Genomic DNA, 27,442 nt, shown 5'->3' on the forward strand with positions numbered 1-27,442 from the left:
TAAAATTATTGTTGTTATTATTATTTTTTAAAAAGGTGTCCCGCTGGAATGTTTTCCATGTGCAAACTTGGTGGAATCTGAGCTAGCAACAAATACGGTTAAGTTACACCTACCACCTCTAGGAATCGCCCTGTTGGCAGGTCCCTCCCTAGAGACATCTCGTCGGACCAGGGTACAACACCCGCCCATCAAGCTATTTACATAACAACTATGCCACTTACATTTTAAAATAAATATAGCTGTGTGCAATCTCTAAGAGGTGTAATGACTCAAGAATGAGGTAATAAAACCCAGCTGCATCTACGTCTCATTGTCAGGTGGTTGCATGTCACTGAAAAGTCTGGGCAGGAGGGTGCCGTTGTGTTGGGGTGGCCTACTCCTGCTCCTTGGCTTGGTGCTGTCCGGGGAACGTGTTCTCTCCCCCATTCCTCCTTGAAAGAACTACCCTTCCTTGACTTTCTGCTGCGCAGGCGTGTAGGTGTGCAAAAAGTTCTTCAGCTTCGTGGGGTAATCCGTCATCACGCCCGTCGCGCCCAAATCAAACGCTCGCTGGTACTCTTTATCTTCGTTGAGGACCCAGATATACACCTGGAGGGAGAGAAGGCACACAATGGATGTGTGACTGCTAATGCCTCCCAATACAACTTTTGCGTATGGCTGCTTTTGGCTAAGCCGCAGGGGTCAGCAAACTTTTTCAGCAGGGGGCCAGTCCACTGCCCCTCAGACCTTGTGGGGGGCCAGACTAGATTTTGAAGGGGGGGGGAAATGAATGGATTCCTATGCCCCACAAAAAACCCAGAGATGCATTTTAAATAAAAGGACATGTTCTATTCATGTAAAAACACACTGATTCCCAGACTGTCCACAGGCCGGATTTAGAAGGTGATCTTAAGTTTGCCAAATGGGCTAAAGGCTCAACTGAAACTGAACCTAAGCAGGAATGCTGGCATTTGCTTACATTCATGCTTCATTAGTCTTGTCACCCACTTTTTAATTTTTATTTAACAGAATTTGTATATTGCCTGATTGTAAACCTCTAAGCGGTTCTCCCTCCCTCCCTCCCCCCTCCCCCCTCTCTCTCACACACACCCCAATAAAAGACAGTGGAAAGGAGCATTAAAAACAACTCAAATACAGTTAACATTTAGAATAAGGTAAACACACAGAGAACTGCTTTCTGCTGAGCCAGACCGATGTTCCAACTAGCTCAGTATTGTCCACACCGAGTGGATGCAGCTCTCCTGGGAGGCGACATTTCCTAGCTCCAAGGGCAGATGCTGGGGAATAAAAAAGCATGTTGATTTCTACAAGCTGGGTAGCTTGCCTGAACAAAAATGGTTTTAGCAGGAGCTGAAAAGAGTACCATGAAGGTGCCTGCCTGATGTTCTGAGCTTTGTTGACTTAATTTGTTGGAACAGACATGGCAAGCTCTTTGGGGCAGGCTCCTGCTCCTTTTGACCCTGACCATTAGGTCCAGTCGTGTCCGACTCTGGGGTTGCGGCGCTCATCTCGCGTTACTGGTGGGTAGCACGACTAAGCTGCTTCTGGCGAAGCAGTGCAGCACACGGAAACACCGTTTACTTTCCCGCCGGAGCGGTACCTATTTATCTACTTGCACTTTGACGTGCTTTTTGAACTGCTAGGTGGGCAGGAGCTGGGACCGAGCAATGGGAGCTCACCCCGTGGCAGGGATTCGAACCGCCGACCTTCTGATCAGCAAGCCCTAGGCTCTGTGGTTTAACCCGCAGCGCCACCCACACCCCACAGCGCCATTACAACACGTTTAAAGCCACCCTGCCGTCTCCAGCAAGTGGTACTCAGAAGCACTGCTGCCTCTGACTGATGAGGCAGAAGATAACAATTGCAGTTTGTAGCTGTTGAAAATACTTCTCTGTGAATTTATCCAATCCTTTTTTAAAGCCATCCGAGGTGGCCATTGCTGCCTCCCACAAGAGCAAATGCCACAGTTTAAGTATGCACTGCATAAATAAGGTGAAAGGATGGGTCGACACTGGAAACAAGACTGGGGGTCTTGCATGTGGATAGACTACAAAATACCGGTTTTGATCTAACTAAACTGGAGATGCTAAACTGTGAGATTTGGGTAGGGGGGAAGAAGACTCTCAAATGGCTTATCATCATCTGTAATACCACTTATGTTACATTTAATTGGCAATAGTTTAAATGGGGAGGGTTGGGAGCAGAGCATTAGTTCAATATCATTTTTTAAAATTACTCTTGATTCAGTGGCTGGAGCAGTACAACACCAGGCCCTCTGGTAATGACGTTCCAACTCTATACTAGCTCAGTAGTAAGAAATATCATTATTATGCAGTTCTCAATAGTGCTCTTGGCTCTCTCTGGAGCCATCTCTTGTTTTCCTGGCTTTTTGCTTCTGTCCCTTTGCCCTTAGCTTTTGGATGGGGAGGGAGGGAAGAAGAAAAAAGACTGGAGGATCAAGACAAGAGCATGAAGCTTGTCCAGAGGTGAGAAGGTCAAGCAATGCTGCCCATCCACGTTTCCCCTAAGTTGGAAAACCGCCGGCCCTGCTGTCATGAGGACCAGAAGCATAATCTCCAGCGTACAGGCATGCTCCGTGGTGGCTGTGCACACAGGTGGATCAAAGCTAATATAATGTGATCCGGAAGTCACTTGCTCAGGTACTAGGTCAGTCAGGAGGAGTTAACTATCTTTTGGCATCAGTTAAGTCACTTTCGAAGCATCAGCAGCACATCAGAAAGAGGATGTTCATACTGGCTTTCCTTAGAAGACCTCTGGCCAGCAGAGGTCAATTTTTGGGCTGCCAGGCCATGTCCCCCATGCCTACCTGCTTGTGAAGTCATCTGATGGGTGGGAAAGTGGGGTTAAATCTTGCATCAGCTGTGCACCTATTACAGGAAACAGAGGTGCACAGCCAAACTGAGCAGGATTCAATTTCTGCCAAACAGCTGATGAGCAGGGGTTAAATTATGCTCAGTTTGGCAGGATTCCATGCGGACCAGATCCAGTAAGGAAGGGGTTCGCGCAGAATCCCCTGCTAAAATGGGAGGAAAAAACTTCCTCTTATCAGCATTTTGCAAGGTGCTTTGAAGTTCCAATGTGACATCAGGTGACTGACAGGTAGAGGGCGCCACCCAGTTGCCAAATTCAGCCCTCAAGGCTGATCCCGATAGGGATCTGGCCCGAGGAGGCAAGAAGGGTCCCCACCCTGGCTACAGGTTGAGCGGAGTTGGAAGTCAATGTAGCGCTTCTGTGAACGATGCGGGATCCCACTTAACACATGCCAAGTTCTTTAATGTGTTGTTTACGTCACACTTTTCTGAGGTCAGTTGGAGATGGGAACAGAACAGAGCAGCTCCCACACAAAATTTCAGAAGATCTGTGTTACACCGTACCTGAATTCCTCGAGCAGTGAGGTGGTCAAATAATGCTTTCCTCATTAACAACCTGCAACGACAGGATAGTAAGATCACTGACATGTCTATCAAAGGCGTGATGATATATATATATATCAATATATATATTTAAAAAGCTATACCTCCCTTTCCACTAAACTAGCGCTCCAGGCATCCGACAAATTAATGCAATACAAGCTGCACTTAGACGTGGGGTTTATTGCGCTAGTTTTACTGGTCATTACGCTAGCACTTCTGTCATGTCTTCTCTAATGTTCCTTTCACACCGAGGCACCTGTTGAGTTACGCAACTGTGGCTTTTTGATCGATAAAATTGCCACGTTCTGCTAAATTTTAAATGGCGGGAAAGAACTGCATGCTGGAATTGCGTGCAGCCGGAACACTGCCCCAAATGTCAGCATGTAAAATTACAACATGAATTCTCAAGTTTATGAGGCTGCAAACAGATCCGCCCCCCCCCCCAATTAATACTGAAATGAGTACCAAGCCTCCGCTAGATTCCACTAGATTTCCTGAAGTGGCTTTTCCAATGTGTGAAAGATCACATAGAAGGTAGAAATTGACCAGTAAGAAAACAATGGGAAGACGGAATAAAGTGTTGTCTGAACGCAGTCATAATCTGATGATTTTAAAAGTATGGGTAAACAGGATGGGCTTTATTATCCACCAGGCCTCAGGTGTGTTTAAGCCCAGCTTTGTCTACTCTGACTGGAGGAGGTTCACCAGGCAAAGCAACGTCTTTCTCACACCTGCTTCTTGATCCTTCTAAGGGGGTGGAACTGAGATTCTCTGCCTGAAAAACATGTCCTTTGCCACTGAGTTTTGGCTCCTCCCCAAAGCAGCACTTTGTACATTATCAGCAGGATATGCCCCTGTGGCATGTCTGGCTGTCCCCGCTAACTGGGAGGTGGCAAGGCTAGAGAAACGAACAGGCAACCTCCTTGGGAAGGAGGGATCAGGCACCCGTACCAGAGGATGCCAAGATGCAGCAAAAAGTAAGAATAACCCATCTGTGGAGGCTAGTTGGAGGGAGACACTGAAAGGTTCAGAGATGGGTGTTCTGGGCTCACGGAAGACTTGAATATGCCTAAGCAAAGAGCCTGACCATTTGGGATATAGAGCTGCGGATCAGGGAAGCACCGTGAAGCCCAAACAGCAAGAGTAGTGGGATCAGGGGAAGAGTTGGAGATAACGTTTGAAAACAGGCCCTGAGAGGTGGTTCCTCCTTTTGAAGCGCTGCATTAGGGGAGAGGGATGAGGCTCTGCTCCAGAGGAGAATGATGGCACTAATGACAAAGGGCGGAGGAGGAAAGGTAGCCTTACGCATCAGTAAGCCATATGGTAAACCGCTGGCTTCTGGAGATCTTCTCGGATTCTTTCAACCTAAGAAGAGAAGAGAAGAACTCATGTTTACAGGACTGCCGTTTTTAACACATGCTGTTAGCAACTGGGAAAACAGAAAAGGGATCGCAATGGTCTCGGCGACAACAGCAGTCCCAGGAGGGCTCCTGTTGTTCCACACTGAGTGTAGCACAGATACTGAGCTTGTTGGGCTTCAATGCCAAGCGGCTGGAACTCAACTCAGAGCCCGAGAAAGGCCACAAGGCCATGTTGCAACACAGTTTCAACATGAAAAATGTAGGAAATTGGAATGCAAGCACCACCCTTTCAAAAACATATAGAGAAGCCCGGATCCTTTTTACTATCATCCCTGCTGGTGCAAGGAGCATACCCCTATACGGGTTTCTAGCCCCTCTCTCTCAGAAGTCAAGGGTGGATGAATGAGATTCCCCCCCCAAAAAAAAAGCTGGGGCAAACCTTCGTGTCTAGCTTCTTGCCCCTTCTGTGCTTAGCAAGAAATTAGCTTATGCAGAGTAATAACAGCAGTTCATTACTTTATGTAACTCGTAAGCAAAAAATATAGGCCTTTAAACAGTTTACAAGTATAAAAACTCAATTACTCAAGCATTAAGAATTGAATGGTGTAATTCTGTAAAAGCAACAGAAATAAATGTGAATGATTTATGCACAGATCATAAGAATTCAGCATTTCTTTTTCTTTTTAAATAAAAAAGCAACCAAAGACTTCTGAGTGACACCACAGAACAAGCGTAGGAATTTCATAAAATTCCTCTTACTTGCCTTTTCTCTAAACTAAAAAGTCCCAAACTCCACAACCTTTTCTTCGGAGTAGGCAATACTGGCCTAGAGAAGACAAACCATTTGACCTGACTTAAGGCAGCTTCCGTCTGTTTCCGCGAGAGCTTTGAGGAACCAGGTGAGCTTAGCCTCGCTGTGCTGCTAGCATCGCCGCGAAACAAGCAACTTACTTGAGAATGATGGAAGGCATAGGAATCTCCAAGAACTCCTCCAGGATGGGAAAGAAAGGCAGAAGGCCAGTATAGAACAGGCCGAGGAGGAGCAGGACACGTCGCAAGCAGAAGAGGATAGGGATGTGGGCATTCTGCAGAAATAGAGAGATAAAATAAGGCACAAACACAGCAGGTTTAATGCACAACTAAGGCCAGTTCGTTTGGCACATTTGCAACCCAGCCTTTACCACATGGCTACAAGGTGGGGGACATGTACATCATTAAAAGTATCTAGAGCATCTGAGCAGGAGTCTTAGTTTTAAATCCCCTTTCAGCCACGGATTTCAGTGGGCGATCTTGGGGCACTCACAATCTCTCAGCCCACCCTATCTCACAGGGTTGTTGTGAGTATAAAATGCAAGGGGGGGGGAGGAACAACTCTGTATCCCAAGGAAGGACAGTAGAAAAGTGTTGACAGGAGAAAGTTTATCAGGATGAAATGCTGGCCGCTTACCTCTTTGTGACACTTGTCAACTATCTCATGACTGACGTTGCCCCAAACCGTCAGATGTTCTCGCTTGTAAAGGTTCACCAACTCTGAGACCTGAGATCAATATGAACACAGAGGGGCTGCTGTTTTTTGTTTGTTTGTTTTTGGCAGTTACAATGGGGCAGAGTTTCTTTAATATTATTTCTCAGTCCTCAAAGTCACTGTATTAATTCTCTAGATCAGGGTTTCCCAAACTTGGGTCTCCAGCTTTTTACTGGACTACAACTCCCATCATCTCTAGCTAGCAGGACCAGTGGTCGGTCAATGTTCTCCCAGTTTGATGAAACACACAAATGGGCTTTTGAGAGGAACCAGACTGGGGTGGCGTGGCGTCTCACCTTTTTAATCAGTACGTCATTGTTGACTTTGATGTCTATGTTGACAGGAGTGTGTGGGAAGTCCTCAAATACCTCTTTCAGGAGAGGGATGCGCTTGTCTTCACCTTCGCAATGGCACTCTGATGGACACAAGCAGAATTAGGTTGCTGCTGGGGACACTCGCAAGCTGTCATCGCTTGTAACGGGGAGAGCTAGAGTTGTTTCACTTGTTACACGGCAACAAAGCTGATTTGGTGCTGGGTAAACATATGAAGCTGCTGTCACACCACCGCGTCCACCCAGCTCAGCATTGCCTACACTGGCTGGCAGCAACTTCCAATGACAGAAAGTTCAGGATACAGAAACCCAACAATGCCATGAACAAAAAACCCACAACATTTCAAAAGTGGTAAGGTCTTCCAAATATTACCTTTCTGGAATGTTACATCCAATCTGCAGAGGTACGGAGGGAGTTCCTATAAACAAACAAACAAACAAACAAACAAACAAGACATAGATGTGTTAACTCCACATAGATGCCAATTTAAACAAACTGATTGAGCATCATCATCATCCAGAGACAGCCTTGTTTCAACCTCTCAGACCTTACACATCAGGTGCTCTGGAAAGAAATATCTAGGGAAGAATTATCTGGAATTTATTTTTAAGTCACAGGAACAAGAGTAATCTTTGCAGAGAAAGAACGTTTGGTCTTATTGTGAAGGAAGTAAACAAGGGGGGAAATGTTATTAAACATACACAAACAAATTTGCAGATGAAGATTAGGCTAGAAATTGACTTTTAAATAGAAGAACGAATCAGTTAAAGTTACAGGTAGGTTTCCGTAGTCGAAACAAAATAAAAAAAATCCTTCCAGTAGCACTTTAGAGACTAACTAAGTTTGTTATTGGTATGAGCTTTTGGTGTGTATCTGAAGAAGTGTGCATGCAGTAACAAACCAGTAACAAACTTAGTTGGTCTCCAAGGTGCTACTGGAAGGATTTTTTAAAAAAAAAAATCAGTTAAATACAGTGCTTTTTTCGTAGAGGGAGAGCCACCGAAGCGGCATGGGGGGCTTGCTCAGCTGAGCGCTGGGAGCCCTCCGCGCCTCAGCTGAAAAGCTTAAGAGGCTGCACAACAGAAACGTCCTGAAACAAGGAGACCACTGCAGAGCATCCATGGAGGCAAAAAATACCAGTGTTACTATTATGGAGCTCCAGAAAAACATACAATCCATTTTCACCACTGAAGGAATCCCACATTTGCTTTCCCATTAAATCAGGGGTAGGGAACCTTTCGTAGCCTGAGGGCCACGTTCCTTTTAGGGAACCTTCCGAGGACCACATGCCAACTGGTGGTGCAGCCAGAGGCAAAAGTGAGCAGAGCAACTAACGCAGATCTTACTTTTGTACAGTAGGCTACTTTTCTACACACACTTTCACACACCCCTCTCTATGCTCCATCCAGAAAAGCAAGAGGCATGATCAACATTGCAGCCAGGCAAAAATATCTGAGGTGCAGAGCAAGGCCAGGGAAGGGGTATGGAGAGTTCAGAAGGCTAGACAGAGGGAGCTAGAGGGTCACATTTGAACCCTGGGCCAGAGGTTCCCCACCACTGTGCTGCATTTTATAATATCAGAGCCTGATGTGAGTTTTTCAAATGGGCGTTTCCATTACCAGCCTTCTTAGCTACTTCAGCGAGCTGCAAGCCTCAGCAGGGGAGATCTGCAGGACTGTGGATGTGACCTTCTGCACTATTTTTCTATATTCAGAATACTTAAAGCACATTAACTGTTTTCTAAGTCTTACAGACAGCCTTCTAGACCTTTTGTACTATGAGTCCCATGATTTGTATGCAAACAGCATTGGGTTTTGCCGTCAATTCAGCAGCATATAAATCATGTAAACAAACAAACAAACCGCGGACTGCAGGGAGTTGGAGTCTGATGACCTATGGAGTGCACCCGGTTGGGAAATTAAGCGGTGGAGGAGAGAAGAGGGTGCTTATTTCAACTTACCGAGTATTCGAGGTCTGATATATTGACATCGATGCCGGTCGACCGTTTCAGATTCTCGTCATGAGACACGACGACTTGCTCATCCTTCGTCAAGTGGCAGTCAAGTTCCAGCATATCGGTCCCAACGTCAACTGCACTGAAGGCAGAAAGCAAACTTGAGCTTCTTTATTTTTGCGGGGGATGTGGCAGCACGGAGAGACGTATCCCAAACCTTTAAAAAATATGCAGCTTAGGTTTCAGCCCCACTGTAGGTCCATGTTGCCTGCAGTTCTGAGGAAGAACAGAGCTCCAGCCAGACTGGAACAGGAACCCTGAGATCCCATTCAGGCCTGACAGGCAAGGGAGGCGTTTCAGGAGAGGCGAGAGAAAGAGAAGATAAATATCTCCTTTCTCTCCCTGCCCCCTTCGCTATGCTATATAGCTCTACAAGTCTTGCAGAGTGCAATGTGAGCATTCGATTGCTATATACTGCACAAGTGCTACCAGAGAGCAGGAAATGAGTCTGTCAGGGAACTGTCCCCGGCTCAGCGCAGGGTGGTGGAAGGGCTCTCGGGAGGCTACAGAGAGCCCTGGCCCCACCTGATCAGCAGCACCTCCTCTTCCAGCGGAGGAAGCAGCGAGGGCTCCAGCGGGAAGGGGCAGGCAGTTTCTGGTCTTGAGAGCAGAGGCTCTGGGGATGTTGGAGAGACCCTGCACTCCCCTCGCTCAGCGGGCGAGGAGGGAGACACGCCATTTCCGACGCCCCAAGTGCACAGAGGGGTGAAACGTAAGGAGGGGAGGCGGAGATTTCGGATACCGAAACTCTTATGTTGGGGTCATAGCCGGAAGGGGCCACTCCCGGATTCTGCGAGTGACTGATACAGACATGAACTTGTAGCTCTGCACTGTAAACAGCATGCACAATAAAACTGTTAAAAGACGGTTTGGAGTCCTGCCTGGTTACTTGCAAGCAACCATCCAGCAGACCTTACAGAGTCCTTTCCTTTCTCCTTATAAACCACAGTGCAGGGAGCTTTTCAGCCTCAAAATGTTCAACCGCAACTCTTAGGCCACCTGCACAAATTGAATGTTTAGATAGACACAGGTGGGTGATTGAGTACCGGTAATTGATGATTTGTACCCCGCCCATCTGAATGGGTTACCCCAGCCACTTTGGGAGGCTTGCAACACATATAAAACCATAATAAAACATTAAATACTAAAAAAACAAAACTTCCCTGAACAGGGAAACTGCCTCAGTTCTCTAGACATCTACATAACCCAGGGGTTGTCAGCGAGTCACCCATGGGTGCAGTGGTGCCTGCAAAGCCTCTAAGCCTCCTGCCCACTGCCCCCTCGGTCATGATGTGGTGAGGGGCGCTAACTTTTCCTCCCTCAAAAAGTACATGGAGCTGAAAGAGGAGGCTGAAAGAGTGATGTTCTTTCCCACTTCCTCTCTCACCTCCATGTTTTTTTTTTTACAGGGTCTGTTTAATTCCACTGGATCTCACTTGAGAAGGCAGAAAGAAGTGTTCGTGGGCACATGCTTCCCTTGTAGCAGGGGGCTGTTCCAGGGCTAGAGAAATAGCCAGAGGGGGTGATGCCTAGAGTACTTGCTTAAAAATTCCAGATCTGGCTGAAAATGTCATTGAGCCCTGGGTTAGTACATCATGGGACATTTTTATTTAGGCTGTGGTTCTTCTTTCTGCCACCAGGGGTCACAGTAACCTAACGTTTTATCCATTTCAGTATTCTCCAACAGTCCTGTGCATTAGGATTAATTCAGCTGAGAGTATTTCTCTCTCTGTCCGTGGCCTGTGAATGATACAGGATCTGCAATGCAGCGGGCTGATGTTGTTTGAAACCAAAGATGCTCCTCCAGCCTCTCCAGAAACACTGCTGATTCTGCCACAACGGTTTTGGTGGGTGGATTTTAACATAATGACACACACTTTGAGATTTCTGACAATTCTGAAAGGTAGAGAACAGCAGAATGCAAAAGGTTTTTTTAAGCCTCCAGGAATATATATATTTATTTTAAAGTCACTGTGCCCCACTTCTTGGCATTAGATTGCATTCTAGTGAAGGGGTGGGAGGAACTTTTTTCACACCAGCCTCAGAATTAGTAGGAAAATGTGATGCACCAACAGCTATTGACCATTTACATACTGGTTCTTCAAGGACTTGAAACAAGGGTTCTGAATGGTTCATTTCCCACTTATAAATGAGGTATACAAGATGCACTGCTTGGCGTTAGTGATCAGGAGTGCTAGATCAAGGCTAAATGCGTCCTTGCTGGGTGACCCTAAGGCAGTCAGTATCTTCCCGTTCAACCTAGCCTACCCCACAGGGCTGCTGTGAGGATGTATGGGGATAAACACCAAGCACGCCGCTCTGAGCTGCTTAGAAGGCGGGATAAAAGTGAAAGAAATAAGCTAAAATAAGGGTCGATGCGCTGGCTAGCTGGTTGAAATCAGACCCAAACACGCTTGGTATGATAGAGCCGTTTTTTAAAATGCTGACAAACCTTTCTTTTTTAAAAATGCTGCTAAACCACTCTGGTAACCAGTGTGGTGTAGTGGCTGATAAGCATCAACACTACAATGTTCTACCCACGTCAGATAAAATATGCAAACAGGGAAAACTTTGCACCCTGGAGTCTCGTCTTCATTCGAGACACTGTGTTTGTGCAAAACACCCGACTGACCAAAGTCTCCATTTCGTTTCCCACAGGCCCCAATAAAGGCACTAATGAGCTCCTGCACCGTAAAGGGAACACTGAAGCCACCCAGCCCAAGTAGACGACAGCTCCCTTGACTGTCTTGGTTGAGTGCTTAATTAAACGAAGTTGTTGTGTGATGTTAAACTCTTGCATTCGTGGCACAAGCACAACGCAATAAAGCTATGGAGGACTCTAAACGCTTATCTCGGCCGGTGGCTTCGCAGGGAGCATGTTCTGATTTGAACGAGGGCTGAAGAGCCACCAAAATTGGTTCTGTGCTGTGGAATCCCTAGAGGCAGAAAGTAATAAAGAATATTCTGCCCAGTTTCATCTGTGAGTTTCAGGGACACAGATCCAGTGACAGCAGCCTCCTTCCCCAAGGAAGAACAGACCCAAAGAAAAGGAAGCACAGTTGCCATTGCATGTGAGAAAAGTGCATGTTAAAACCACAAAGAGCCTTGTGGCACCTTAAAGGCTAACAAATTTATTATGGTGCAGTGGCTTGGGTGGTGGACTAGGACCTGGGAGACCAGGGTTGAAAATCCCCAATCTGCCACAAAGCTCAATGGGTGACCTTGGGCCAGTCACTGCATCTCAGCTGAACCTACCTCACAGGGTTGTTGTGGGGATTAAATGAGGGGGAGAAGCAGGTACGCCACCTTGAGCTTTTTTGGGGAAAGGTGGCCTGCAAATGCAATTAATACTACCAGTACTAATAAATGCATATGGCAGGAAGAGGGGATTGTAGGGCTGAGAAGGAACTGAAATGCCAAGAAGAATAGCGAACAAGTTTACCAAAAGCAAGAGAGTTGGCAAACAATTAGCAAGGCACATCCTGACACTTCATTATTTAAATAAAGCCACTCTTCACCACAATCTTTATGAAATCTGAAGAACCTCCCTCCGAGGTCTGCTTTAGCAGAGCTAAAGAAGTGAAGACGGGAAACTTTGTTGTGTTAAAACGATCACGTTTAGCTGCCATGGAGATTAGAATTGCCCGTGGCCCTTTTCAACAGCCTTGTTCAAGCTAGGAAAATTCTGACAATGCCTAGCACTTTGGAAGAAAGTGTACTGGCTGTGATAATACAACTAAGTACAAAGAAAGACTTAAAAAATCTGAATCAATTCCTGGGTTATAATCACAACTCCCTGACTAAGAATCGTGCATGTGTGGTTCCTTCTGGTTCCCCACTGAGAAATCTGTAGTAATTTGCCATTTTGCAGAGAGTAATTGGATGCGGGGGAGGGGGGAGGCAAGTCCAACATGATATTGATTCTGAAATTAATGCTGAAATCCAAAGCCCACACATTTCAAGGTAGTCTTGAAGTAATACCTAGCAACTTGAATGAATTTACTGGAGGGTGTGTAGGTTGCAAAACAGCCCCGGGACTTCTAGAAGTTAAGAGCCATGCACCTGAGCCATGAGGGATGACCAACAGGAATGTCAAGGATCCAGATGGCCCGTAAGATATCCTGGACTTAAGTTATTATGGGACTTGTAAATTAATACTGTCAAACCTCAGTTTTTGCACGTCTCAGCTGCTGAAGGTTTCGATAGCTGAACACCGAAAACCGGGAAGTGAATGCTTCCATTTTCGAACGCGCCTTGGAAGTCAAACAGCATTCGAGGCAAGTTTCTCATTCCCCCCCCCATTGAACTTGCTGCAAACCCTTTGATCCTCGCTTTTCAAATGTTTTGGAAGTCGAACGGACTTCTGGAATGGTTTACGTTCGAAAACCGAGGTTCCACTGTACAAGGACACTGAATCTGACATATGGGCAGTTAGTGCAAGTTTTTAAGCACTGGAGTTTATTTCATTTATCACATTTCCATCCTGTGTTTCCTCCAATGGTTAGGTAAAGGACCCCTGGATGGTTAAGTCTAGTCAAAGGCGACTATGCGGTGCAGCGCTAATCTTGCTTTTCAGGCCGAGGGAGATGGCGTTTGTCCACAGACAGCTTTCCAGGTCATGTGGCCAGCATGACTAAACTACTACTGGCATACGGAGGACAGTGACGAGTCCCAGAGCTCACAGAAAAGCCATTTACCTTCCTGCCGCAGTGGTACCTATTTATCTACTTGCACTGGTATGCTTTTGAACTGCCAGGTTGGCAGAAGCTGGGACAGAGCAATGGGAGCTCACCCTGTAGTGTGGATTCAAACTGCTGACGTTCTGATCGGCAAGCCCAGGAGGCTCAGTGGTTTAGACCACAGTGCCATCCACATCCCAATGAGTTCCAGGTGGCATATATACGCCTGCTGTGGCTGTAGAGACTGATATAGGAGAAACAAAACAAAAAATTCTTTCCAGTAGCACCTTAGAGACCAACTGAGTTTGTTCTTGGTATGAGCTTTCGTGTGCATGCACACGAAAGCTCATACCTAGAACAAACTCAGTTGGTCTCTAAGGTGCTACTGGAAAGAATTTTTTGTTTTGTTTCGACTATGGCAGACCAACACGGCTACCCACCTGTAACTGATATAGGAGAGACATGTTTAACTGCAGGTTTAAATGCATCCGGTTTTGCTGCTACAGGTGCACCATGGCAATTCAGGCTTAAACTTAACGCATCTGCTGAAGGGGACTATGGCCCACTAGAGCTTATGGCACTAGAGCTTATGCCATTTGCTAGCCTTCAAGCTGCCACAAGACCCACTGCGTTTCCAAATGCTTGATTTCAGTACACCTTTTTCACATGTGATAACTGAATGTGTTTGCTTTTTATGGCATCTGTTCTTCTTGGCAAAAAAGAGGTTATTGCCCCTGGAGATGTGCACCTGAGTCCCTGATCTGCATAGACGAATATTTTTTAATCACTTTGGACCTCTAGGGATTCCACATCACACAGCCAATTCTGCTGATTCTTCAGCCCTTGCTCAAATCAGGACACACACCACACCGATCTGCTGGCAGTAGTCTGTCCTCATCATCTGTCTAGTATGTGCTATAGAACATATGCAGTCTGTGTGCCCTGTGTGTTTTGCCTCTAAAAGCAATGGGATATTAGGCAACCATTAGCCCAGTACTAGGGAGAGGGCTGGTTGCCATGCAGGTCTGACTCTGCCACAATCAAGCCTGCATGGATCACTTTCCCCTGCCCCAGAGTGCCACAGACTGCGGCCACTTGTGGCATCTCTGTTGAAAGGCTGGGTGTCCTCTTACTAAAAGGTTCATTAATCCAGGGATATTGTCTATGAAATACAAGCTTTGACATTCACATATTTAATTGCAGGTGCAGATATACACCCACCCACTCTGGATTTCTTTTGTTTCAGAAGCCAAAGCTCTCAGTGGCAAATAGGAAATACATTGACCTTTATTTCTCTGTGACTCTTGCAGCAGACTGTGAGGAACATCTGATAACTTTAGCCCACTGAACAGGTGCCTCTTCTCATCGCCCTCTGCTGTAGCTTTTTCCCAATGTGTATCCATGTGACAAGGAGGCTCACATAGGAAAGCTTTTAAAGAACACGGCAAACTTTTGCACGTCATTCCCAGCCTCAAGGCCAAGAAGTAACACAAACGTATTAAACTATCTAACTTTCACAACAGTGACCTTCTGTGTTCAGGGCTTCAGCTTTGTTGAAAAGCCAGCACTGGAAGGCAGTTTTATGTTTTGGTTTGAAGGGAACAGAAACTTTTCTCCTGGGTTCTACTCTCAAATGTTATTCTTAAGCAAGCAATCTTGGGCAAGCCACAACTTGCACACCAGTATTCCTTCCATCACGTATTACTTTCCAAAATATTAAGAGAAAATCCATTGGCTGGAATTCAATTAATGTGTTCCGTCGCTGCAAAGGTTCATGTTTGTGCAACTGGTCTTCCTCTCTCCCTGCATGCCCTCTAAATCTGTTCTAAGGGTTCCTAGATTACTCTTTTTTCTTTTTTGGGGGAGGGCCATCCCACTACAGATGGAAGCTGGCCAGGAAAGCAAGAGAATCCTTTCTCTTGTCTGTTTGCTTGTGGAAGGAAGGAGACCCCTTGACAACACAGAGCCCACAAGACATCTGTCTGCCACTACAAAGTGAAAAGTTATCTGGGAAGGTAGGAGGGGAATTGAAGTGAGAAGCCTCTCCTTCTCCAGCTTAGACCTGACTCCCTGACCTGGAAAAGTCAACCCCACGTGCTGGATGGCGTCCTTTCTCAAGAGGAGTTAACAGAAGTTAACAGAAGGAAGGATGACATTATGTCCTCTGCAAACAGCAGCTCTTGTTTACACATGAAAGGAAACGCTAAAGTATTTCAGACACACAGATCCTTCAAAGGATACCGAATGCATCCAGGGAATGTAGAATGCCACCTGCAGGAAATGAGGAATGCCACCCACATCTCCGCAGCTCAGGGAAAGGTCAAATGAATAAGCCCATTGCCTAACCTGAACATTTTTATTGAGATAATTTATAAGCAAGACAAGAGCCTCCGAGGGTCTCTGCTGATTAGCTCTCAAACACTGGAACAGATTGGATTGAACCTAATCCAAGTGCTATTGTCCAAGAACAACTGGCTGTGTAAGCAGGTCATAGAATCATAGAACTGTAGAGCTGGAAGAGACCCTGAGGGTCATCTAGTCCAACCCCGTGCAATGCAGGAATCCTGCCCACAGCCATCCCTGGGTGGACTCAAACCACCAACCTTCTGGTTAACAGCCAGGCGCACTGACCCGCTGTGCCACTAGAGATGCACATGTGCCAACTGTCTGTGTAAGCAAATACTTAGGATAAAAATTGTGATACTCACTGGCGAAAGGCTGCCATGGTATTTTCCAGATTCTCTCCAGCCCCTGTAGGGGAAAAAACAGCATTTTAAAGGAAACAGTAACCACTTGGCTTATAATCATGGCTGCATGTTTTAAGAGCTGCAAGGGAGCTAGGCAAGTTTTGTGAATTCAAAAACTACTAAACAGGAACTCTTTGCATCTGTTTTGAAGATGCTGCTGTTTTAGTGGCTGGATTGTTTCATTGTGCATTTTGAGGTTTGTACTGAATGGATGTTTATATTTTAATGCTTGTGGAACAGTTCTTCATATTTTGCAAACCACAGAAAGCCTGTTTTGGCATCAAGTGGCATATAAAATAATAAAATAATATTTTAAAGACATTTCATGAATTTTATGGTTTGCTTGGCTCACCAAAAGGGAGAATAGTTCCTAGTTTCACCTCGCAGGAATATATATATAATGAAACAGGGATGCATAACACAGACTTAAAACCAGTGACAGAAATGGCGCAACTTTGAGAAAGCTGCCATTGCTAAATGGATTTAATGTTGTCAAAACTGGCCAGACATCTAAGTAGCACTTGCAACAAACTCAGTCGCCTATACTACTCTGCTCCAACAAAAAGTTCTTTGTCTTTCGTTCTTTATCCTTAAGGACCCAGTTTCACTGCACAAGTGCCAAGCTGAGAGGCATGAGTCTGAAACAGATTCTTGCCAAGGACTGCGGTGAGTGAGTGAATGTGGGTGCAAAGCTGTGTGGGGTCGATGCCAATTTAAAGCCACTTAATATGCACGGCATGCAGCAACTCAGAACTCTTACCTTCAACATCTTGAACGTACACTTTTTTGTTAATACAACATACAGCTGTGCACCAGCTGTTTTCGGTAGATATCCTAGACAAAATGTATTGTGTGCGAAACTGTCTGCAAACAGACACTGCAATGGGTTAAGGAACGGGCTTTAGCACACATTCGCCATCCCATCCTTCCTCTCCCTCTCTCAAAAAGTCTAATCTACTGAGATATCTTCCGGCGTATGTGTCAAGCATAACCACTCTTCAGAGGCACTTGAAAAGTAAAAAAAAGTACAATTTAACCATGGCCCCCTAACATTTAGAACCATAAGGAGATTCAAAGCTTATTTACCCTCACCCACTCACTAACGCATGTGCTCACTGCCCTTCCTCCTTAAGGCTACAGTTCATAGGTCACGCTCAGCTTAAACATACCAAACACCTGTTAAATCAGGAAGCAAATGCTTCAGCTCCACCTCCTCAACAGAGAAAGAGAAAATATAAGCTACGAACTCTGATGTTACCAGACACGTTCTGCAAGGAAACCCCATCGTAACAATCCCTGTTCTCATTCTTTAAACACTGGTGGCTGGTACCCACTGGGAACAACAGGGTGGAAGGTAGGGAGCTCCATATTAAGTGGCCAATTCTGGGTTTGCCACCTTCCTTCCTTCTTCCTGCTGATTCTATAAAGGCAGAACAGGGTGAGGAAGAGGAAGTCTGGGCTCATTAGAAGGAAAGGAATAAGACAGGTACCTCTCCATCATGCCTAGGTACAGATCCACACCTGCTGAATGACAGCCTGCCACATAGATGTGAAAAGCTTTGGAGAACAGGACAAAAAGATGACAACCACACCTGACACGATGTACTGCTTTTAATTCCGAAACCTTTCTATTATTAGAATGAAAGTTGTACAGACTAAAGCTTCAGACCACCCAAGGTGGGATGGGTTGGTGCGCAGGGTGGAGAGACATAAGGAAGGTGCATGCAACATGATGCCCTTCCAAATGTTGTGGACAACAACTCCCATAATCCCTGACCATTGGCCATGCCGCCTGGGGTTGATGGGAGTTCAAGTCCAAAGCCTGTGGAGGGCACCATGCTGCCTGTCCTGGGTATATGGCATGGGAACTATTTTGTTGGACAGGGGAAGTATGGATCACAGATACAGGTAGGTGCATAAAAGATTATACTGCAAAATTATTTGAATGTGCATATACCTGTTTGGTATATGAAGCTTATTAAATTTTATAAGCTGCCTTTGGAGGGTTTTGCCCTGAAAGGCCGGATATTAAGTATCTTAAATAAAAATTAATGGATTTGATGAAATGCACTCTAAACCACCTGGGTCGGGGGGAAATCTGTGTCTTCAATGCACCATCAAGGTTTCTGCTGCAACTTATTAGCATGGCCACCTGTCCGCTCAGTTATTCATCTAATTACTATGTTAACACATCTTGTTAAGTGGCTCAAGCACACATAAATATCACCACACTCAACTTCTATGGAACAGTCATGTTTTCCCCTTACTAATTACCATTTGCCATACTCACATAGTGCAATGGAGGAATTAGCAAAATTACAATGGAAAAATAAACAGAAGACTCTAAATACTTGATTGCGTAGTTACGTTTTCAGCTATATGATCTGAGCGCCAGGATTAAGCAACCATTGAATCTGAGATCTGATCCGCATTAAAACCCTTGGCTGGGTGTGGAATGAGAAGAACTTCTCTCTAATTAAAATAGGGAAATCATTACTAGAAGAGGTAATGATTGCTTCTGCCTTAGATGGCTTTTTAAAAGTGTTAGTCCATATTCAGAGACATTCTTCCTCCAATTTTCAGATGATGAGGGCAAGCAATAAGTGATCCTAGTCAACCGCTTTTGGAAGGAGAAAACTGGACTACAAAACAGCTAGACAAAACATGTACCAACCATCCAACCTATTTCTGCAAGGTAAGAGACACAACTTTGCACAGTACTTCATCTATGAGATCAGTCTCCCACAACCTTTTGTGTTCCAGATGTTGTTGAACTACAACTCCCACCACGCAGGGCTCCTCTTGGGCCTGGTTTGAAAGTTCCAGCTGGTGAAGAATTCAGGATACCAGGCTGCTGCTGGGGGTATTTGGCTGAAAACATGTGAGTGACACCATTGTTAAAGCATCTGCCCTGGCTGTCTGTCTGCTACCAAGCCAGGCTCAAGGTCTTTGTATTAATTTATAAAGTCCTGAACAACTTAGGTTCATGGTACCTCAGGGATTGGCTGAACCCCTAATATCCCAGCTTGATCACTGAGATCATCTGCAGGAGTTGGAAAGGCTCAATTGACAGCTACAAGTACCAGAGTCCTTAGTGTCATTGGTCCAGTGTTGTGGAATACTTTGCCAACAGAGATTCAGCAGGCGTTGTGTCTGCTTTTCAATACCTGCTGCAAACTTTTCTAATGCATGCATCAGGCTTACACAGGCAATTAAGAGAACTTTACCTCTTTCCATATTGGTTGGTTGGTTTTTGATTTTAACATTTTCTATGGTTTTTCACTGTGTGGTTTTATGCATACCTGTAGCAAACTGCTCTTGATTTTATTTTATCAATAGTAGTATATCATTATTTTCAGAAAGAAAGAAAATCTTCCCTGACCATTGGCCATGCAAAGTGAGGCTGATATGAAGGGACAGAGGTTGGAGAAGGATGCAATCAAGTAAGCATTACAACCACATTGTACAAGGCTGATTATACATACTAGTACATATTCAGAGAAGAGTGCAATTCTCTACATGCCCACCCTAGTTCTACCTGCAGGGCTCAGTAGTAAGCGATAAGAAACATCACTTTCTCCCAGAAACCCAGAGAAGCCTGTGCCAGTCGGGGTGTGTGCGTGTAAGAGAGAAACTGGGCTAGGTGGAAAAGAAGCACGATGCAGATTCTTTTACAGCTCAGGATTTCTTAGGTTCTTAGCAGTGTCTCTTAAGTCACTTTGTAAGAAATAAAAAGCACATGTTTGGGGAACAAACATGAACAAAGTTGGCTTTTTATTTCCACAAGTCAGAGAACTGAGTTGCATCGGCCAGCTGAGGATGGAACCTGGAATCCCACATTACAAAGTGAGTTTAAGTCAGAGGACCAGCCCAGCTTGCAGAAGATTCAGGTGCATTAGTGGCTGATCTTCTTACCTCTATCTATGTAATTTAACTCTGATGAAATGTGACCTAGATAAGTGCCAGACACTCTCAAGGCAAGCCTATACACAGTATCGCTTTGTTATCCTGGGACAGAAGGTCTTTAGAAATGGTTCCCTAGAAGGGGAAATGTAAAAGAATGACTATACCACAATATGTGCCGCATGGGGGCAAATCCTACGCAAGTCAATGAAAGTGTGCAATGAGTGGTTTTAGATCTGATCTAATTTCAACTTGGCATCTTAAACCAACTCTCAACAACCCAATGTGGAAGAGAGCCACCACTACTGTACTTATCTATGACCTGTATCTTGAGCAAATGGAGCAGCCTTATGGTTCAACATGAACAGGGTGCAAAGAGCTTACTGGATCCACTACTTCAAAACACAGATACATGTAGATGCCCAATAGGGCTAATATAGATGGTTGCCAGTTCAAGGCCCAACCCAGGCCCAATTCAAGGTGCTCACATTAGTGTTTAAAGCTTTAAATGACTTAGGCCCCAAATATTTGAAAGACTGCCTCTTTCCCAACAGACCCTCTTGGACATTAACATCAGCAGATCTTGGTTGTCCAATCACCCTCAGAAGTTTGGAATGGCGGTGGCCCAGAAGACGCAACTCCTACACTGTGGAATTCCCTTCCCACAGAGGTGCGCCTGGCATCTTCAGTTTCTGCTGTATTCTGAAGACACACTTCTTTACACTGGCCTTTGACATCTAAGATATATATTTTTAGGACCCACCCTCTACGCCTGTTAAGTGCAATTTGTTTGGAAGTCTTTTTAATTTTATATATTACTGACTTTTTGATCACTTGTAACCTGCTGTGGGACCTGATAGTAAAGGGCAGATAAAACATCAAATAAATATAACAGCAATAACAATAAGAATAAAACCATTCCTGATTAAACAAGCCCACTTTTCAACAGGCCAAACAAAGGTCTCATATTTGCAAGTTTGGCAGCTCTGCTACTGAACCTCCGCAAACATCTTTCATTCAAATCTACTCAATAGAAAGCATATTGTGTAGCACAAGAAAGAAAGAAAACTCATCCACTCAGGGATGGGAGATTCAGGGCCCTGGCATAAGAGTATCCGAGAGCTCAGTTACTCATCTTCCAGAACAAGCAGTTTCTTAATGCAGGACTGTCTACTAATAATAGATGAGGAAGTTCTATGAAGGCTTGTAAACTGAGACAACTTGAAGCATTCATGTTGATGCTCAGGATGAGGCAGAGTTTGATTTCTGCACTAGATGGGAGGCAGCAAACAAGGTGGCTTTTATATGGCAGGTAACAGTACAGCTGGCAGCTAGAAAGATTAAAAGGCCTTAAAACAAGGCACATCACATTCATCAGGACAGAAGGCACTGGCCCAATGCATATAAGAAAGCCTCCCCTTTCTCCCGCCCCCTGTGAAGAACCAGTAACCCTGCCCAGAGAGCATTAAAAATCTAAATAATGGAAGACAAAAATGAAAGGAGAGATTACAGCTTGATGGAGGAGCAGAGGTGAGGGAAGTGTCAATTCTTCTGTGATTACAACCAGCAGACGAACACAAGGACGCAACAAGGAAAGATTTTGCAGAGGGGGAAGAGTGTCTTAACCTGGTGAGTTCCAGTTATATTCCGGGTCTAGGGGATGCATAGAAGGCAGCAAATATAAGCAGGTGAACGGAGCAAGGAAAGGATGACAAGGATCTTGTGATCCAGATGCCTAAAATTATTTTGAAGGAGCTGAGAAAACTTGCACGCGGCTGTACTTAAAACATCTGTACTTAAAGGTAATTCCTGCAGAAAACAGCCTTGGTCTGGCCAGCCTCTTCAGGGACAATACAAGAACCAGTTCAAACAAGGCAAGTATCCCACTTCAACTGAAGGTCACAACTTTGTTTGGCCACACATCTTACTTTTGCACAAAAGGAGGGGAAGGCATTAGCTTTGCAGGATTATCTTCATGGAATGTGCTGGTGAAGGTTTACTCTTGGGAAGCTTCATCACGCAGAAAGCAGCCTCAGTTCAGAGTGCAAGGCAGGTATTAACAGCTGAGGACTGGAATGCAGGTTCTGTGATTGCCTATATGCCCTCATCCATTCATTTAAAAGCTTCTGGGTTAGAAGCATAGAATTGTAGCATTGGAAGGAACTCTGAGGGTCATCTAATCCAACTCCCTGCAATGTAGGTATCTCCACTAGATCACACATGAATGCAACCTCTGCTTAAAAACCTTCAAGGAAGGAGAGTCCACCCCCTCTTGTGGGAGTCTGTTCCACTGTTCAAACAGCTCTTACTGTCAATAAATTCTTCCTGATGTTTAGACGGGGTCTCCACACTGAGAGCCAGTGTGGTGTTTGTTGTGGGGGAGGAAGGGAAAGGAGAATGTTAGCTGCTTTGAGACTCCTTCAGGTAGTGAAAAGTGGGATATCAAATCCAAACTCTTCTTCTTCTTCTCCTTTCTTGTAACTTGAATCCATTGGTTTGGGTCCTACCCTCCGGAGCAGAAGAAAACAAGTTTGATCCACCTTCCATGTGATAGCCCCTTACGGTATCATATCTCCTCTTTACCAGACTAAACATACCCAGTTCCATCAACCATTCCTCATAAATCTTTGCTTCCAGACCCATTATTATCTTGGACACACTCCCCTGCAGACATTCCAGCTTGTAAATGTCCTTATTAAATTGTAGTGCCTAGAACTCGACAGACTCCAAGGCAGAACGGACCACGGCAGAACAGAACAGGACTAGTTAGTACTTCCCTTGATGGGGACACCATACTTCTGCTGATGCAGCCTAAAATAGCATTAGCTTCTTTTTTTTGCTGCTGCATCACTCTGCTGACTTGTGTTCAGCTTGTGATCTACTAAGACCCCCTAGTTCCTGTTCATAGGTGTCCCCCATCTCATATTTGTATAGCTTCTTATTCCTTCCTAAGTGTAGAACCTTACATTTGTCCCTACTGAAATTCATTTTGTTAGTTTGGGTATGCCACACACTTTAAGAACCACTGAATTTTCTGTTGTTCTCCCACACCCCTTTTAAAGATGGAAACAACATTTGTCGGCCTCCGGTCTGGAAGGACCTCACCTGCTCTCCAAGAGTTTATAGACAGATGCTCTGAGATTATGGTATATCTGCAAGCTCCTTTAGTACCCTTGGGTGCAGCTCATCAGGCCCTGGGGATTTGAGTTCATTTAAAGCAGCTAGGTGTTCCCTTACCAGCTCTTTTCCTATCTTGGGCTTCATCTCCCTCCTTGCATGATTTATTGTGTTATTTATTGTGTTGCATGATTTACCAGGTTAGGCGCCACTTTCCTTTTGGATGAAGACAGAGGTGTTGTGCAGTTCTGCCTTCTCTCTGTCACCCAATAGCACAGGCTAAACAGATTAGAAAGTGAGTCAAGTGAAATCCCTTGAGGGAAAGATGACATTTTAAATGCCATTGGCTGCTAAAATGACCTAGCTGAGCAATTACTAAGATAAAGTGTAGGGTTGTGAAATATACCATTAAAGGATTCAGAAACCCCCCTTGCAAAAAAAAGGAGCATGATGAGCAACCCCTCTAAGGAGGAAATTTGGGGCCTGTGTATTTTACTTACTACTACTGTCAGAGGCTTAGAAACTTAGTTTCTGCTTGTAGGCTTCCCATAGGCATCTGGTTGGTTGGATACTGTGAGAACAGGATGCTGAGCTAGATGGGCTCACTTTGGCCTGATCCAAGAAGCTCTTCTTATGTTTTTTCTTATTTATTATAATTTATTATAATTTATTATAATGCTAATGGACAGATCCTGAAGTTGAGGCTCCAGTACTTTGGCCACCTCAGGAGAAGAGAAGACTCCCTAGAAAAGACCCTTATGTTGGGAAAGATAGGAGGGCACAAGGAGAAGGAGATGACAGAGGATGAGATGGTTGGACAGTGTTCTCAAAGCGACTAGCATGAGTTTGGCCAAACTGCGGGAGGCAGTGAAAGACAGGCATGCCTGGCGTGCTCTGGTCCATGGCGTCACGAAGTCAGACACGACTGAATGACTGAACAACAACAACAATGAACACATAGGTGCTGGTACCTCTTACCTTTTTATTACTTCCTTTTCAGCACATGCAGTTGACATTCAACTCTAAGGAAGCTGGTATCAAATGGTGAGAGGTAACAGATTTGGGATGGGGAGGACAGACCTTCCTATCATAAAGGGGTAGGGAATAACTACTGCAAGGTGCATGCTCACAAAATTACGAAGCATCCAACACAATTTAAGCACAGGTTGCTCAATAAAGGTCTGGCATGCATATGGTATGTATTGTTGTGTTTTTATACTGTAAACCTGTAAACCCTGTGATCCTCGGACAAAGGGCAATATAGAAATATTATTATCATCATTATTATTATTATTATTATTATTAATAATAATAATAATGCATCCCAAAAAGACAGGCATAGGATTATAGTTCATTGATTTTTTAAAAGCCCTATCTCCATATGAACTTGGGACAGGACTCAATTAAAAGACTGCTTTTAAAACAAACCAAAGTTTAAAAACATGCTATCCATTCGCTGCCTGAAATCCACCTACTCCCAGCTTAACCCTGACCCTCTCAGTGCTGCAGCCTGTCTAAACAGGACAGATTTTGCAACATCTCTAAAAAAGAGAATATTCTGAAATTGCCTATTTGCAAAAAGGTGGAAGGAGTTGAAGTTTAGGAACCAGACAAGTTACAGAAGGGGGAGGGAGAGGTTGGAAAATCTAAATGATACTTCTGAAAGACACTTCTGAAATCCGAAGCAGAGAAGTGTCTGACAAAAGCGAGGGCTTGGGGAGGAAGAAAGGGGAGGAAGAATGAAAGGGATACTATACTAGAGGGGAGGACTGCATAAAGGAGTGTGTGTGAGAACTTTAGAAAACAAAGCTGGCCAAATTTGGGGGATGTTGGAAAAGGCAGATCCTAGTCTACTAAAGAGGATAGTGGGAGAGAGGAAAGGAAACTTGCCATTGTGTGGAGGAGGTGAGAAGCAGCCCTGAGAGTGACAACGATGAAAAGTAAGTGTAACATACAAAAACAGAATACTGTATAATCTCTATTTCAACATTGAGACATTATCATCAAAGTAAAAATTTGCTCGCTGATGTCTGAAGAAGTGTTTTATTTTGGGGGGGGCGGGGGGGGGAGGCTAGGCACGAAAGAAAGGTAGCAATCTCCACCCCTTTTCTTAGGGGCGGGGGAGCAAGGAGGGGGCACAGATTTCAAGGTCAGCTTTTCTAAGGGAGGAAGAGAGTGAACGAGCAAGTGCAGCATCACCGCCAATGTTCTCCCTTCCTTCTCTTTAAATTTCCGCTGAAGTCCCTAGGACAATCACCCAGAGATTTTCAGGGGCTGGGGTGGGGGTGTGACCTTGTATACATACACGTTTTTCATCACCCCCAAGGGGGGAGGGCAAGTGGGTCTTCTCTCTCCTCTACCATACTCCCCCATTCAGTTCCTGTATTATTTTTCTATCTCAATCTGTTGCCCCTATAGTTCTTTGCAGTCCCCCCTTCCACCCCTCCTCGGAATATTTATCTCCATTTGTCGCCCCTCGAATATTTTCTCCCAACTTGTCGCCCCCAAAATGCTCTACATTCCCAATAATAGTTTTCTCTCCAGTTGTTGCCTCCCCACAAAATATATGTCCCCCACCCAAAAATCTGCACTGCCCCAAGAATATTCATTATCAATATTATATTGTTGAATGTATACAGCTTCCCTCCCATCAATAAATAGCCATTTGGACACTTATAAACAATTTTAAAAATAATGTACTTAATCATTACAAATAGATAATAAAACAAACCCCCCTCCCCCACAAAATTACCATTATTATATTTTTTTATTCATACAGCTTCCCTCTCGTATTCCATGTGTGACTAACAAATAACATTAAAAACAGTGCATTCAATAATTACAAATAAATAATATGCTAGGACCCCCCATTTATATGATTTTGTATTTTTTGTATATTGTTTTTCTCTGTTTATCAGTTTGTTCCCTGCTCTGGGATTGAAAATGTCCAGTTAAGAGAGGGATATAAATACTGCGGCTAATATTATTAGTAAGGCAAGACCCTACCCCCGCCCCCAATTATCATTATTGTATGATTAAATTTGTTACAGCTTCCCTCCTATATTCTTCGGGCGACTAAGGAATAGCCTCAATTTTTTAAAAAACAAAAAACCCGCATTTAATAATTTACAAATGGTAAGGTGGGCAACCCCCCCCCAAAAAAACTCTCCACCAGGGAACACCCCGCTTTTCTCTCTCAGTTGCTACGCCCACTCCCCAAAATAAAGCTGCGCCCCTTCACAAAACAAAAAGAAAAAAATCCTGCCTCTCGATTTGACAATATATATGCATATATTGAATACAACGACGCCCAGCGGCCGCTCTCACCGCCGCGGTGGGAGATGTGCCGGCATCGGAAGCGGTGGCGCTTGGGTCGGTGGAGCAAGCCCGGGTACTTCAGCAGCAGCGCCGAGGTGAAGAGGTAGCCGCCCAGCGTGGAGAGGAGGTAATAGACGGCCGACATGGTCGCTCCTCCTCAGGCGGCCGAGGAGGAATGGAAGACAGCAGGCGCCGAGAACTGCGGGAAAAGCAACCCCTCTCTTCTAGTACCGCCCGCTCCCTCCTGAGCGGGGGTCTGAGGCGACCGGCCACCTCTCCCTTGTCTTTTCTCCGGACCTCCAAGGAGCTCCGCCCACTCCAGCAGCGCATGCGCCAGTCCCAGTTGCGGTTGGTGGAGGGGGGGTGATGATGATGATGATAAGGATAGCGGTGATGGAGATGGGAGAGTAGGCGCGAGCGCGCTCGGCGCGCTGATTGGTCGGCGAAGCGCGCGGTCCTACAATAATGGTTTTTAGCGCAGAGCGGCGAAGAATGTTGGCGGCGGCGAAGGAGAGAAAGGGATTGCTGGTGGTGATGGCTCCGCGGTGACGTCACGGGCCATCGCTAGGTCGCAGACGCCCCGCCCACCACGGCCAATCCAGTGTGTGAGGTAAATCTGAAATAACGGTCACTCTCCCCTCCCCCCCGCGCTTTAGGATGACGAACGCCACCAACGTTTAAGGAATAATAATTAACACGTTCAAACAGTAGTGACAATAAAGTTTAGTATTTCTAAGATAATAATGATAATAATAATAATAATATAATGACCAAGCAATTGGGTAGTATTCAGTGTTCATTCTGCTCAGACAAGAACCATTGAAAAGAATGAGCATGACTTTGATTTAAGTCCTTCAGTTTCAATGGGGCTACTCATGAGTAGAACTTAAATGGATACGACCCATTACAGTTATTGATGTTATTTATTTCAAATTCTTACCTGCCCTTCACCATGAGGTGCCAGGGTGGAGTTTCAGGAGTCTATAAAGTACAGTTATCTCCTTAGCCATT

General features: G+C 45.0%; 1 protein-coding gene across 1 annotated transcript; it reads right to left on the reverse strand.

The window, feature by feature from the left end:
- Window positions 1-26,706, reverse strand: GDPD1 (glycerophosphodiester phosphodiesterase domain containing 1). The gene is made up of 10 exons (XM_033171918.1): window positions 26,441-26,706; window positions 16,055-16,097; window positions 8,614-8,749; window positions 7,026-7,071; window positions 6,617-6,735; window positions 6,243-6,332; window positions 5,747-5,880; window positions 4,740-4,799; window positions 3,396-3,447; window positions 1-588 (listed from the first exon to the last, which is right to left on the reverse strand). Exons 1-10 carry the CDS (start codon window positions 26,574-26,576, stop codon window positions 442-444), a joined length of 963 nt encoding a protein of 320 aa, XP_033027809.1. The 5' UTR covers window positions 26,577-26,706; the 3' UTR covers window positions 1-441.
- Window positions 26,707-27,442: the final 736 nt, after the last annotated feature.

Source organism: Lacerta agilis, chromosome 15 (genome assembly GCF_009819535.1).
Source record: "Lacerta agilis isolate rLacAgi1 chromosome 15, rLacAgi1.pri, whole genome shotgun sequence".
In the NCBI taxonomy this organism is placed as follows: Eukaryota; Metazoa; Chordata; class Lepidosauria; order Squamata; family Lacertidae; genus Lacerta; species Lacerta agilis.